This window comes from Callorhinus ursinus, unplaced genomic scaffold (genome assembly GCF_003265705.2).
Source record: "Callorhinus ursinus isolate GAN/ISIS: 27379988/994484 unplaced genomic scaffold, GSC_fseal_2.0 scaffold29, whole genome shotgun sequence".
Taxonomy (NCBI): Eukaryota; Metazoa; Chordata; class Mammalia; order Carnivora; family Otariidae; genus Callorhinus; species Callorhinus ursinus.
The window spans coordinates 10,999,294-11,013,765 of NW_027397091.1; the positions used below are offsets into that span (position 1 = coordinate 10,999,294).

The window sequence follows — 14,472 nt, forward strand, 5'->3', positions numbered from 1 at the left end:
AAGCCATCTAAATTGGGGAGTGGTTTATGAGGCAGCCTAAACTAACGCATACATAAGCCAATCAGTCTTCTTTTTTTTAATGTTGAAATTTTTTTTAAATTTTATTTTATTATGTTATGTTAGTCACCATATACTACATCATTAGTTTTTGATGTAGTGTTCCATGACTCAGTGTTTGCGTATAACACCCAGTGCTCCATTCAATACATGCCCTCCTTAATACCCATCACCGGGTTGACCCATCCCCCCACCCCCCTCCCCTCTAGAACCCTCAGTTTGTTTCTCAGAGTCCATAGTCTCTCATGGTTCGTCTCCCCCTCCAATTCCCATCCCCTTCATTTTTCCCTTCTGACTATCTTCTTTTTTTTTTTTAAACATATAATGTATTATTTGTTTCAGAAGTACAGGTCTGTGATTCAACAGTCTTACACAGTTCACAGTGCTCACCATAGCACATACCTTCCCCAATGTCTATCACCCAGCCACCCCAGCCCTCCCACCCCCCACCACTCCAGCAACCCTCAGTTTGTTTCCTGAGATTAAGAATTCCTCATATCAGTGAGATCAAATGATACATGTCTTTCTCTGATTGATTTATTTCTAAGCCAATCAGTCTTAAGGTTTGAAGACTTAACTAGAGCTCTCCAGGCAGGTTTCGGTTTATTAGGTTGAGGAAAGCTGGAAGGACAAGCATGTGTCTGAACCACTCTGATGGTTCTGGAATCAAACCAGGCTTTTGGTGATATCTGGATGGGAAGCATGGAGCCCAAGCCAGCCATTTGAAAGTTAGAGCTAAAGAAACCTAATTATATCATTCCTTCTTTTTACATTATAAATGAGGAAACTAGATTTCAGAGGCTGTATACTACCCCCCGCCCAGGTTAAAAGGAAGCAAGGTTTAATGGAAAGAGCACAGGCTTTGAATGCTGAAGCCCAGATTTCAAATTCTGATTCTTAACATTACTAGTCAGCTGTGATACTTGAAACAATTTACTTCATCCCTACAGCCTCAGCTCTTCATCTATAAGATAGAGATAATAAAACCTCTGTGAATGAGCCCATAGGAGAGCCTGAGTGGGCTCCTTGATGTTGCCCAAGTGCCTGGCTGTTGCCACTATAGCACCAGAACCCTTCACTGCCAGCCCTGAGATTGTACTTCATCCTCATCAGGAGGCAGCTCCCATCTGGTGTTCACAGTGGCTGGAGGTGCCACTTTAGCTTTGTGGAGTTTTTCTGTACTCTGCAAAGATTGACGGATTTTCCCTACAGCTGAGGTTTGGGTACCTTAGTACTCAACAGAATTTCATGTTTATGGAAAATGGGTAATTCTTACTAGTTTATGCATCTGTTATTTAACATGAGAAACTCATTGCAGGCTGAAATCTGACACTGGAGTAATATCGTGAATCTAGAACTTCCCATCTAAGAAGCTAGAACCTTGGTTATGGTGAGAATTAATAAAATCTGAACACCTTCAATTGGGCTGTCTTAAGATGCATGTGCTTATTTCAAGTGCTACCCGTTTTGTCACTTTTTATAAAATTAACTTTGACATTTAGCCAATGTATACTGTACCTCATATAAAACACAAGTTACACTCATAAAAACAATACAAAGTGAAATGAACAGTAACAACAGATCACTCTTTTATGTAACCACCTTATTAAAGTAGTTATTTCTATTGCTTAGCTATTGGGACCATGTTGAAATATGGTATGTATTCCTTTGAGACTGTGAGCACATGGCTCCTATAAAATGGCAAGGGCTGCAAAATCATCTTTAAAAAAGAATCCCAGTTACTTTCTCAGATCTGAGGGCATCTATGGCTTTGAAACCACAATTAGACTCTAGACGAGACCTGATCCGCTGGCTCTGGTAACTTACTGAGATCTTGTGTAGGTCAAGTTTATTTGCTTTTTCCTCCACTATAAATCTGAATTGTTAATTAATCTTATAACCTCACTGGGATTAGGTAAGGTTAAGCAAAATGATTGAAAGGAGCTTTGCAAATTTATAAAGATGTTTAATAATATTTCTAATTATATTGTACGCAGTCTGAGGCTGGTCCTCAGACCCCTTAGCAAGAAACTCCCAGGTGGACTCTGCACAGCTGGCTTTTGGGGAATGGGTGTGTCCAAGGCTGGCAGGTGAGGGTATCTACTTCACCTAAACCCAGTTAGGGAGGGAGGGCTAGGTTCAAGGGGAACACGGAAACTCCCTGGCCCCAAATGCTCTTTCAGAAGCCTCTACTCCTTAGTGTTTAGAGGTAGGTAGGAAAAATGCTTCCTCTGGTGAACTTTGTTCTTCCTCAAAAGCTAGAAAGCTGATCTGACCAAGGAAGTAGCAATGGGCTCTCCCCAGCAACTTTTCCATGCCCCCCCTTACCTCATCCTCCCTCACCACTCTCCTCCGTACCCCACATGACTGAATCTTGAGACTGACTTACGTAGTAATCTTGATCCAGACCTTTCCGCCCAATTAGATGTAATTGTCCAAGAGATACCTAGGAATAACAATTTTTGAAAATTATTTTAGCAATAACATTAATTTAAATGAAGAAAATAAGTCAATTATACCTCAATTTGAAAGATAAATGTATAAAAATGGTGAAAAAAATGAAGAAAACATTTACTTGGTGTTTTATTATAGTATATGTTTCAGTTTGATACAGTTGGCATGTCTAAAAAAGAAGCAGAAAAAACATTCCAGGCTATATCTTCTATTGGGTAAGTGACTGATGCTGGGCATCTGGCTTCCTCAGTGGCAGGAAACTGGCCTGCTGGTATACAGCAACACCTGGAAACATAAACCTAGCAGCCTTTACTCTTAGCTCTCAAAGGTCACACAAATGCTGTCCCATTCCCATTCTCAAAGATATAACACTTCTGAATGATGGTTAAGAGTTCATTCATACTCAACACAGGATGATGCTTTTTTCCTACACTTAAAATCTAGGTTTTTTAAAATTAAAATTTTTAGGAGTAAATGCAAAGAAAAAATTGCCATTACTATGACAGGTGGCTCTCCCATAGGCTATAGAAACAGGGAACAAGAAAAGAGGAGCGGTTGTCTCTTCTTGTTCACATTCAGGATGGAGCATTGTTAACCCTTTTAGTACTCAGACAACCAAACCCCTTATAATTTGCATGTTCTAAAAATCCAAATTCGTCTGTATACATTACTTGTATCTGAACATCTCCTCTTTCTGCCAAAAATTTGTAGTATTGGTATATGTCCCAATCCAAAATCTCATTGTTAGAACTCAGATTTTCAGGTCTCTCAGTTAGTCTCACTTTTTCCACTGGAATACCTTCACTTTTTTCCAATTTGTCAGCAACTGTGAACAGAAACCAGAGAATAGCTGGAATACCCAAGGCTGCAAGAGATAACAGTCAACTTAGCGAAAACAGGGCAATTCTACTTAAATTGAGCAGAGTTCTGGTCTACTAACAGAAAAAAGGACATCTACCGTCAGGAGATAGAAATTTACTGATTTCTGTTTATCTGGTTCTGAGTAAAGTACAAGAAACCTCATTATTTTTTGCAATCCTTACAAAAATTATATCAACATATATCAGAGCCTACTGAAGAGCTTGGCCCAGCAGATGTTAGGAGCAGGCAACTGACCCCTTCTACCACTGACTTTTTTGAGATTGAAACTACAATATAAGAATAATAATTGCTCTTTAATTACTTCCTATGAATAGTCTGAAAATAAATATAAAGATAAATATGTTTGAGTAAATCTAACAGTATGGAGTTTGAAACATATACATATATATATATAGTAATTCCAATTTCATTAAGCATATGAAATGATCTTGTTATATATAGCATCTTACATTAAAAAGCAGTTATTTTCCTTTTTTCTTTCTCAGATCCTAATAATGCCAAAATGTGTATTTAGATATTATTCTGACTACAGAAATTAACCATATGGACCTTACCTTATTCACTTCTTGGAAGACTTTTATTTAAAAATCTATTATTTTGATTATAATATAAGTCTGGTTCAGTGATGTGTAAGATGAAATGTTACATATGATTTTGAAAATGATTCTAGAAACGTATATTATTCTCATGCTCTATTCTTTGTAGACAAAGGATAGGGTAATAGAATGATGATTAACTTGAATTATTCTCAAGTGCAGTGATAGAGATTGATAGTGTATGTATCTTACATCCTTTTCTTCAGGAATTTTTAACAAACCATCCCATATACTAAGTGTTAGAACTAGAAAAACTGTTTAATATTTATTGATGCTACATTCAAATTCTCAGCTGAAGGAAAACACAGCACAAGAACATGGGGACATATGCTAACAAAAATAAAAGATGAGCACATCCATTTAAAGCCCTTGAAAAGTAGCTATTAAGAAATCAGAAGACTCTACATTGTATTAAAAGAATTATAACAAATGTTAAAAAACATAGTCATTTAATACTTTCATAAATATACCAACTGGCATTGATTTATTCTTCTAATTGCTCAGCAAGTCTATTTATCTTTAAAATAAATTATGTGGATTACTCACTATAATCTGCGACCTTCTTGTAATGATTTAGGGCAACTTCACAATTCTGTAGAACATTGATTCCTGACAAATATCTGTATCCCTAAAACACAGGCATATATATTCTTAATATTCTGACAGTGTCGTATTTATAACACACCTTTTAGGCCCAGGAATATTTAATTTACATACCAAAATCATCTGGGACATCATGCTTCCTCCAGCACTTCCAAAGGTGTAATATATCAGTGCCTAAAGTTAAAAAAAATCTGTATCTATATCCACCATCTAAATTTGAAGCTCAAACCAATCATTGCTTTTTTATTCCTAATCCAGCAATGAACTGTGAGCTACTCCAAAATAAATTGCAAATTTTGTCCTCTTAATCTGTAAAAATGGCTGACATTTTTGGAGGGCTTAGTGAGCTCTGGAGTCTTTGAAAAGGGCACTGTATAGATATTTCATTTAATTATCACAAAATACCTATGAAGTAGATATTATTTATCTATAATGGCAAACCTGAAATATGGGACATTAAGAAACTTATGTATTTTAACCTTAATCTTCTGACTGTTGAGCTGGTGCTTTTAACCACCACTCTCAAGTGAGCTCCTTTGCCTAAAGAGGAGACTATTCAATGTCCCTTTTTAAAAAATTCAGTTTTATTTCAGAAAAAAATAGAATGACCTTACCTTGGCTTGATTGTATTCCATTCCTATTCCATAAGAAGACAAAAATCCTAATGCCTAAAGCCCAAAAGAAAAGGAAAACTAAATAAATCCATTTATTCCACAATTATTCTTATTTACATTGGTAAAAGATATTTTAAATGTCTGCTCCATAATAATTTGTATTGTTAGTTTATTTCCTATCCTATAACAAAATGCCTTTTTACACTTTTGCTAAGGCTGTAAGAATTTGGAAAAGGTAATAGTGGGAGTTTTGTAAAACGTAAAAATAGGCTAACATTTACTGACCTTTAGTACAAATTATAATAATAAAACATTATGAACCAATGCTTTTTATATGTTTGCTATTCTTGGCAATGGAAAACACTTTTTTCCTTCAACATTTTTAAATTTAAATTTGAATATTTTTCTTCATATTTTTATTTATTTTTTAAAAAGATTTTATTTATTATGACACAGAGAGAGAGAGAGCAAGCACACAAGCAGGGGTATTGGCAATAAGAGGCAGAGGGAAAGGGAGAAGCAGATTCCCCTCTGAACAGGGAACCCGATGCAGGGCTCAATCCCAGGACCCTGGGACCATGACCTGAGCCAAAAGCAGATACCTAACTGACTGAGCCACCCAGGTGCCCCTTTCTTCATGTTTTTAAGAGAAGATATGATGATCATTGAACACTACATCTAAAACTGATGATGTACTATATGTTGACTAATTGAATTTAAACTAGAAAAAAAGAAAATATGATGGATATAAAAAATTCAAACAGGAAGAACTATATTGAATAAAAGTGAAAGTCTGATCACATAGCAAGATGGTGGAATAGGCAGCCCCAGATCTTGTTCCCCTATAGAGACATTGACTTAGCAACAATATACAGTCCAAAAAGTCTTTATGAGAACTCTGGAAACCAGTTAAGAAATCGTAGTAACCTATAAAAACTCAAAGCAAAGAAAGAACAATCCACTGAAACAAATAAGGAAAGCCATTTTATTTAACCTGCAATTGCTCCTTCCCCAAGCCAGCACAGCTCAGTGTGATGGGGAGAAAAAGCCCAATTCAGGGCTTTTCTCTTGGGAGGGAAAGAGAAGAGTGGAACTTAGGTCCAATGTTCCAGCTTTTGGGAGGACAGCTCATGAGTCTGATTTCTGTCTTGCCTGACTCAAAGCACTAATGAAGAACCTGTATACTTTGGATTCCTGGGGGGCAGCTGAGAACAAAAGAGAGCTCAGCCACTTGTTGCAGCACTGGAGAATGTGTAGTATATCACAGATAGAAGCCAGCACAACTTGGCACAATCAGCAGAAAGTGCTCAGCTTGTAGCTTCTCCCTTGGAAGGGAAAAAAGAGATTGGAATTAGGGTCCAATGTCTCGCTTTTGGGAAGCTGCTCAAAATACTTGTTTCTATCTCCTCTGACTTGGAGCACTGACAGAACTGGTATGCTTTAGATGCCTGGGGCCACAAGAAAAAAAGGGAACTTAGCAGCTTGTTGCAATACCAGAGAACCTGTAGTATCACCAACACACACTAAAGGGAGCAAAAGACGACAAGCTCCTGAAAAAGACCAACAAATCTCTCTAACAGGGAAATTACAAACACAAGCCCAGAGAAGACACACACCCTCAAAATGATTTGAAAGGCCCCCAGAATCTCTAACTATGCTGATTGTGAAAGTCTTCCCTGTATATAGCCAATCTGTAAAGATGGAGAGGTGGCTGTATTTCCAAATGCATAACCGCAACAAAAATTAACAAGGCTCATGAAGAAACAGGTAAATATGGCCCAATCAAAGGAACATAATAAATCTAAAAACACCCCAACCCTAAAGAGATGGAGACCTATAAATCATCATAAAAAACCCAAAATAACTCAAAATGCTACCAAAAAAAGCACATATAAACAACTAAGCAAAATCAGGGAAAGGGTGCATGAATAGAATGAGAATATCAACGAAGAGCTAGAGAAAGAAAGGAAGGAAGAAAGAAAGAAAGAAAGAAAAAGAGAAAGCCTCCTTTTAAAAATTCTGGAGCTGAAGAATACAATAACTGAATTGAAAAATTCACTAGAGGGGTCCAAAGTAGACTTCATTAAGCACAAGAAAGAATTAATGAACCAAAATACAGGTCATATGAAATTATCAATTATCAAGTCAGTGGAACAAAAAGAATGAAGAAAAGTGAAAAAATCCTAACAGACTTGTGGAAACCATCAAGTGGACCAATATACACATTATAGGAGTCACAGAAGAAGAGTAAGGGAAAGAGGCGTAGTGAGCTTATTTTAAGAAATAGTGGCTGAAAATTTCCCAAATCTGAGGAAGGAAATGGGTATCCAAATTCAAGAAGTTCAATAAACTTCAACTTGGATGAACCCAAAGAGGCTCACACCAAGATCATGATCCCAGGGTGATGGGATCGAGTCCCGCATGGAGCTTCTTGCTCAGCATAGAGCCTGCTTCTCCCTTGGCAGCTCCCCCTGCTCCTACTCTCTCTGTGTCAAATAAATAAATAAAATCTTTAAAAAAAGAGCGAGAGATAAACATAATCATATGAGAATAAATGGACTTTAAGTCAGAAAATGTCACAAGAAACAAAGTAAGGACATTATGTGGTAATAGGCTCAATTCACCAGGAAGATATAACCATTATAAATATATATGCAACAGTTGAGCACCCAAACTTATGAAGAAAACATTGACAGAACTGAAAGGAGAAATAGACAGTAACACAATAATAGTAGGAGATTTTATTTTATTTTATTTTATTTTATTTGAAGATTTTATTTATTTGAAAGAGAGAGAGAGTGCACTAGCAAAGGGGAAGGGGCAGAGGGAGAGGGAGAAGGAAACTCCCCACTGAGCAGGACCCCGGGATCACAACGGGAGCGGAGGGCAGATGCTTAATCAATTGAGCCATTCAGGAACCCAATAGTAGGAGATTTTAATGCCCCATTTTCAATAATGGATAGAACAACCTGACAGAAGCTCAATGAAGAAATAGAGGAGTTGAACAATGCAATAGACTAAATACACCTAACAGATATATAGAACACTCCACCCAACAATAATAGAATGCATATTCTTTTTAAGAACACATAGAACATTTTCCAGGATAGACCATATGTCAAGTCACAAAACATTAATAAATTTAAGAAGATTAAAATCTTACCAAGTACCTTTTCTGAACATAATGGAATGAAACTAGAAATCAATGGCAAAAAGAACACTGGAAAATTCACAAAGATGTGGAAATTAAGCATCACACTCTTGAACTACCAATGGGTCACGGAAGAAATCACAAGGAAATTTAGAAAAATGTCTTGAGGCAAATGAAAATTAAAGGCAACATACCAAAACTTATGAGATGCAGCAAAAGCAGTACTAAGAGGAAGAGGCACAAAGCACTTCCAATAGTGAAATATGTTGGTTGTTTTAAGGAAATGCTTGTTTGAGTTGCAAGCTAAAATAGCCACTTTTTTCATGGAACACCATCTTTATTTGAAGGAACAATGGATCAGCTATGTTCATTTAGACTGGCAGACATTTTCTTGAAAATGGACAGTAAGCCTGTCACTTCAATAAAAACTATTGAAAGTATTGTTGCCAAAGATAAATTCAAGCTTTTAAGCAAAAATTAGAATTTTGGAAAGTTTATATCTGCTACCATGTATACCTTATATCTGTTTGACACCCCAATACTTATACTTTTCACGATGGTGGTATTAACAAATGTAATTTTGATATTGTATGATGCAATGTGTCAAGTTTGGAAGACTTGCAAAACTTAGTGAACTGATATTTTCTAAATAACCAATGCATGATGTTCTAAAATCCTGTCTAGGTAAAAAAAATTTCCATTCAAAATGCAAGATAGACCAGTGATTTTAATGTAATAGAATATGAAAAGTTCATTATATGATTTCAGATTCCACACTGCAATTAACCTTTAAGAAGTTATCACTGTTGAGCTTTGATATAGAACTAAAGAAGAATATCTACAATTATCTGAAAAAGTTGTTAAAATACTCTTACATTTTCTAGGTTTATTTTCTTTTGCTATTTCGTTTTTCTTTTAGCTTTCTGAGATATGTTTTTAAGTCTCTTATTTATTAAAACATTTAAAGCTGTATATTTTCCTCTACAAGTGGCTTTAGCCACATTCCTTAACTTTTATATGTAGTGTTATCATCGAGTTCTTACTATGTCATTTCAGTTTCTATTTTATCTTTGCTATTCGCTAAAAATTAGGAGATTGCTGAAATTTTATAGTTGAATTTTAAGCTATTTTTTGTCAGTAATTTTCAGTTGCACTAATTCTAGTCAAAGAATGTAGTATCATTTCTATTTTTTAAAGTAAAGTAACTTTCTTTGTGTGATAATTTTTTGAAAATAATTTTTTGCTTTTTAATTTTGTTTGGGATGATCTTCCATATAAATCTTGTATGTAGATGTGGTCAGGGTATGTGGTTTTTGTTGTTGTTGCTGTTGTTTTGTCTGCCTGGATTCTCTTTGTGAAATCACTTTCCTTCTGTTCTGAATTCATTCGGTTCAACGTGGCTCCTCACCGCTTTCTGAATCTAGAGGGCCACATGACACAGGCTCAACCAATCAGATTATTCTCTTCCTGGATGCAGTGATTGATTAGGGGTGGTCTTGTGAGCTAACCCAACACTTTTGCGGAAATCAGTGGGAAAGAAACTGGCTTCCTTCACAGAGACTTCCAGATTTAAGGGCTAAAGATACCTAGGTTCGTTGGTGACTGTTTTTTGACTCCATGGGTTCAAGCCACTCAAAACCATCACAGAAAAAAGCAAAACAAAGAGAAAGTATGTCTTGATGTCTTCATTCTGGCTTCTGGATCCAGAGTATCTAGAGGCAGCTACAACTTCATAGTTAAATGAGCCAAAAAATCGCACTTTTGCTTAAGCCAGATGGGTTGTATTTTCCGTACTTGAAATTCAGAGAATCCTAATCAATTCAAATGGACATCTCTGTTGCTGGGAGGGAACTTCATTAAGTTAGTAGATACACAGTAAACCAAAATTAATCTCTGTATAGAAGTTGCTGCCTTATACTTAGTTGTTTAAACTGTATGGTAGTTTGGTGCTTAACAAATCACTCCTTGTACCACTTTCTGCCTTGTAGACACTTGAGGGCAGCCATTTGATACCTGGTGTTCTCTCCTACAAAGATTCCCTATTTTGCCTTCCTCAGGTGATATATTTTAGGTAATATTCATCATCTTCTGTGTTCTCTGAATCTGATCTACATCATGGATGCCATATTTTTCATAGCCCTGTTGAAACAAAGTAGTTACAATTTTCTAAAAAAAAAAGAAAGAAAGAAAAGAGGAGATATCCCAAAGTCAGTGAAACTGCATCACATTTTATTACTAAATTATATGCAAAAGGAATGGCTGTCACAAGCAAAATTATCCCACTAAACACAGGAGGAATTGCCAAATCCCTAGGAATAGATGAAAAACTAATGAATAATGAGAAGCTATTACGATTAAGGTATTCAGCATCAAACATTGCCAGGAACTTCTCGCTAACTTTGAACTGAACTTTGAGCCTTGTGTGATTCGATCAAAGAAAAAAATAAAAGAATAAATTTGGTCAAATTGGAAAGTGTCAGCATTAATCGTTGTAGAATGAGTCAGTAGTTTGGAAAAAATCCTGGAGGTAATCGAGGAACACTCCCTGAGGAAATGTTGCACTACTGACATTCTTAATGGTATGGAGAATGATATGCTGGAAGACAGTCATCAAGGAAGTGTTCTAAGTTGAAAACTAATTCAGTTAGACTCTGAATGAGAAGAATTTTGGAACACCTAAATTTCTTTAACTTGTATTTACTTTTGTATGTAATTAAAGAGTGACATGATAGAAATCTATGTCTAAAATGTCTAAAACAGCACTTTTAATAAGAATAAAACAAAAAATCTAATAAAACATTATTTTAAACTTTAATTCACATCATTTATATAATTATATAACTTATATTTTAAAAATATATAACTTACTGTTGATGGTGTCTTATAATGGATAAAATATGGGATTATCATCTCTACCACATTTTTCAGATTTCTTAGCCTAGCAACCCTATAAAATAGAGCTTGCTTAATACAGATAGTTCCTAGTGAACTCATGCTGCTTGACAAATAGTACTGCTTCATTTTATGGGATTTTCAAGAACAAACATTTTGAAAGTATGATGAGGAATCTTACCATTAAATTCACCAGCACTATGCGTGATTTGCAGAATTTTATATCCTCCAAGCCCTGTGGCTCCTTTCCTGCCCTCTTTAGTTACTCAAAATTACTGACAAGTGGCAGTGACATATTTATAAGTTCTCTCAGTACCCAGGGATGGAACTGGATTGGGCCAAGAAATTTGAACTCACTCCAAACAGATGCTTGCTGCACTCTGCTTCCGGTGCTTCTGAGAAGTACATTCTATCCTTTTAATTCTGAATATATGTATCCTTGTTCCAGTTACTACAGCTGTATAACAAATTACCCCAAAACCTGGTGGCATAAAACAACCATTTATTATGCTAAGGGTTCTGTGGGTCAAGAATGTGGTCAAAGTAAAGTGGGCATGTTTTGTCTCTGATCCACAGTATGGGGGCCTTAGTTGGAAGACTCAAAGGCTGGGAGATAGAATCATCTGAAGGATTGTTCGTATGCATGTTCGGCAGTTGATGCTAGATATTGTTTGAGACCTCAGCCGAAGCTGATGGCCAGAACACCTACATGTGGCCTCTCTGGTTGTATAGGCTTCCTCACGGCATGGTGGCTGAGTTCTAAGAGTAAGCATCCTGAAAGAGCTAGGCAGAGCTGTATCCTTTTTGTGACTTTCCCTTGGAAGTGTAGCATTACTTTCACCAAACTTTATTGTTTGAAGTAGTCAAGAACCTCCCTTAGGTAGTGGAGGGGAAATAGACTCCACTTTTTAATTATGTTGGTTAGGGTGCTGAAATAGCATATGGGACTAGAAATAGCGCTGTGGACATTTTTTTTAAAGATTTATTTATTTATTTATTTATTTTGGGGGTAAGGGGCAGAGGGAGGGGGAGAGAGAATCCCAAGCCCATGTGGGGCTCGATCCCAGGACCCTGAGATCACAACCTGAGCTGAAACCAAGAGTCAGACAATTAACAGACTATGCCACCCAGGCGCCCCTCCTGTGGTCATTTTTAAGAAAAAAATTGCCACAGTGCTTGACAAATGAAGAGTTTGGAGATATCTCATTTCCTCTTCTTATTAGTCATTATGAATTAATGAATTTAGGTATATTTGAGGTATTTCAGTATATTGTGGTAATTTTTCATTTTAGTGCTCAACTTTTCCGTCTTTAGTCAATAGGAGCCTATTTTGAGTTAGCTCAGTCTTTTGGTCATGACCATAGGATTTTCTGACAGCTTTCTTGCTATCATATTGTATGATATGATACCTTGTATCATATCAATATGACACCTTGTGTGATAAAATGTTTCAAGAGCATCTTGTACATTTCTTGTCCCACACCCAGAATTTGACATTTTCCAAGGATGCTGGTTTCTTTTTAGTTGGAGAGGATTTCTGTTTTTTGTTTTAACACAATTCCTTCTTGGGGCATGATTTAATAAATAAATTTAAATTTTAATATATTTAAAAATACATGCATATTAAAGATTAAAATTCTAATACTTCTGAGGGTTTAAAATATAAATATCAATGCCCTGCTCCGTTCCAGGCCGCTCTTTATTCTCTTGATAAACAACCACTTTTAATTATCTTAGCTATTTTCTTCTGATAACTTACCACCATTATGATTCTTGATAAATTGTTACTACTTGCTGTTAATTTTTATATTTCACACATTATCTGTAAATTTGTTATATTATAGATGATGATTTAGGTCATTTACATTACTTTTTCAATTTTCTCCTTGCACCTCTTCTCGACAGAATCACAACACTAAGTTTTTTGTCAGAACATAATTGTAAAAGTCTGTTTTGGTGTTCCTAATATTTTCAAAGTTCTACTCATTATAATTTCTGTTACCATTTTTAGAAGTTCATTACACACTCTTATGTATATCACTGATAATATATTTTTCCATGTTTTATATTAATAACAATCTGGTCTTGGCCATTCAGCTTAAGAGTTGATGAAATATTTGAAGAGCACAGGGTCATAGGCAGAATCCTGTGGCAGATTGCCAGAGACTTGCTTTCACCTTGGCATCAACCCATTAGTCTACTCTTTATTTACTATCCTCAAAGCCCACATTTCTATTTTTTCATCTAGTTCATGAGAACATCTTGCAAGGCTTTGTTAAATGTCTCCCTAAAATAAAGATACAAAAAGTCTGATAATTCAATCAAAACAAAATGAATAATTTCTTAAACTTTTAAGTATAATTTCAAGGACAAAGAACTGTATCATTTTTAAAATTAGGGAAATGACTGCAGAGTTCAGTTCCCAAAAGCATAACTCTAACATGTGGTTTATAAGTATAATTTGTGTAATCTATTTAATCCTTAAACTGAAAAAAAAATCTTCTATGTTTCGACCAATTCCTCTTTAGTCTCAAAGGTTCTCTTTTATGGAAAGTTGACCATAATGGCTGTTATTACAAATGGAAGGTATCTGGAATCCTGGTACTCCTCTAACCCTTGTAGTTTATATTTAAAATGGCTAAATTGGCTCCTTTTAAGGATCTCTTTAGTCAATATTAGATTTTTATTTTTCTTGCAGATCTTAACAATTTTTGATTCTGCTCAGATTAGAAACTGGTTTATTTATGTAGAAACTTTGACAGCAAACAAATATACTGACCTTTACATAAGAAAATGAAGATACTGTTCTATTCAGTTGAGCTTGTATTTTAAGATACTTTCACCAAAAGTGTATGATTTTGTGCACAGCTTATCACACTTTTTGGCCTGATTCTGCCGAATAAATTTGTGAGTTGTGGATTGTGTGGGAGTTAAATTTCCATCCTGTGGCTGGGGTGGGGAGCCTTTCTCTGTCTAAAGCTCATTCTAGAAAGTAAGGACTGAAACCATGACTTTAGCAGCTTTAAAACCAGCCCAAAAGGCATGTTCACTCTCTCTTTTTCACTGAAAAATAACAATGGGTGATTTTGAATTAATTCTTTGGAGGGCTCAATTTCTTTCCTTCTTCCCTCCCTCCCTTCCTTCCTCCCTCCCTTCCTTCCTTCTTTTCTTCCTTTCTCCTTCCTTCCTTCCTTCCTTCCTTCTTCCTTCCTTCCTTCCTCCT

General features: G+C 35.8%; 1 protein-coding gene across 10 annotated transcripts in view; it reads right to left on the reverse strand.

Annotated features, from left to right (window-relative positions):
- SEL1L2 (SEL1L2 adaptor subunit of SYVN1 ubiquitin ligase) overlaps positions 1-14,472 on the reverse strand; it is a 159,449-nt gene that overhangs the window by 56,109 nt on the left and 88,868 nt on the right. For 6 of the 10 annotated variants that reach the window (XM_073878409.1, XM_073878407.1, XM_073878408.1 and 3 more), the window contains exons 6-10: positions 5,207-5,260; positions 4,707-4,766; positions 4,536-4,617; positions 3,183-3,337; positions 2,447-2,503 (exon numbers count right to left, since the gene is read on the reverse strand). In XM_073878409.1, the coding sequence (XP_073734510.1) occupies positions 2,447-2,503; positions 3,183-3,337; positions 4,536-4,617; positions 4,707-4,766; positions 5,207-5,260 (408 nt within the window). The remainder of the gene's footprint in view (positions 1-2,446; positions 2,504-3,182; positions 3,338-4,535; positions 4,618-4,706; positions 4,767-5,206; positions 5,261-14,472) is intronic. The other 4 variants (XM_073878412.1, XM_073878411.1, XM_073878406.1 and 1 more) reach the window with 3 other exon arrangements.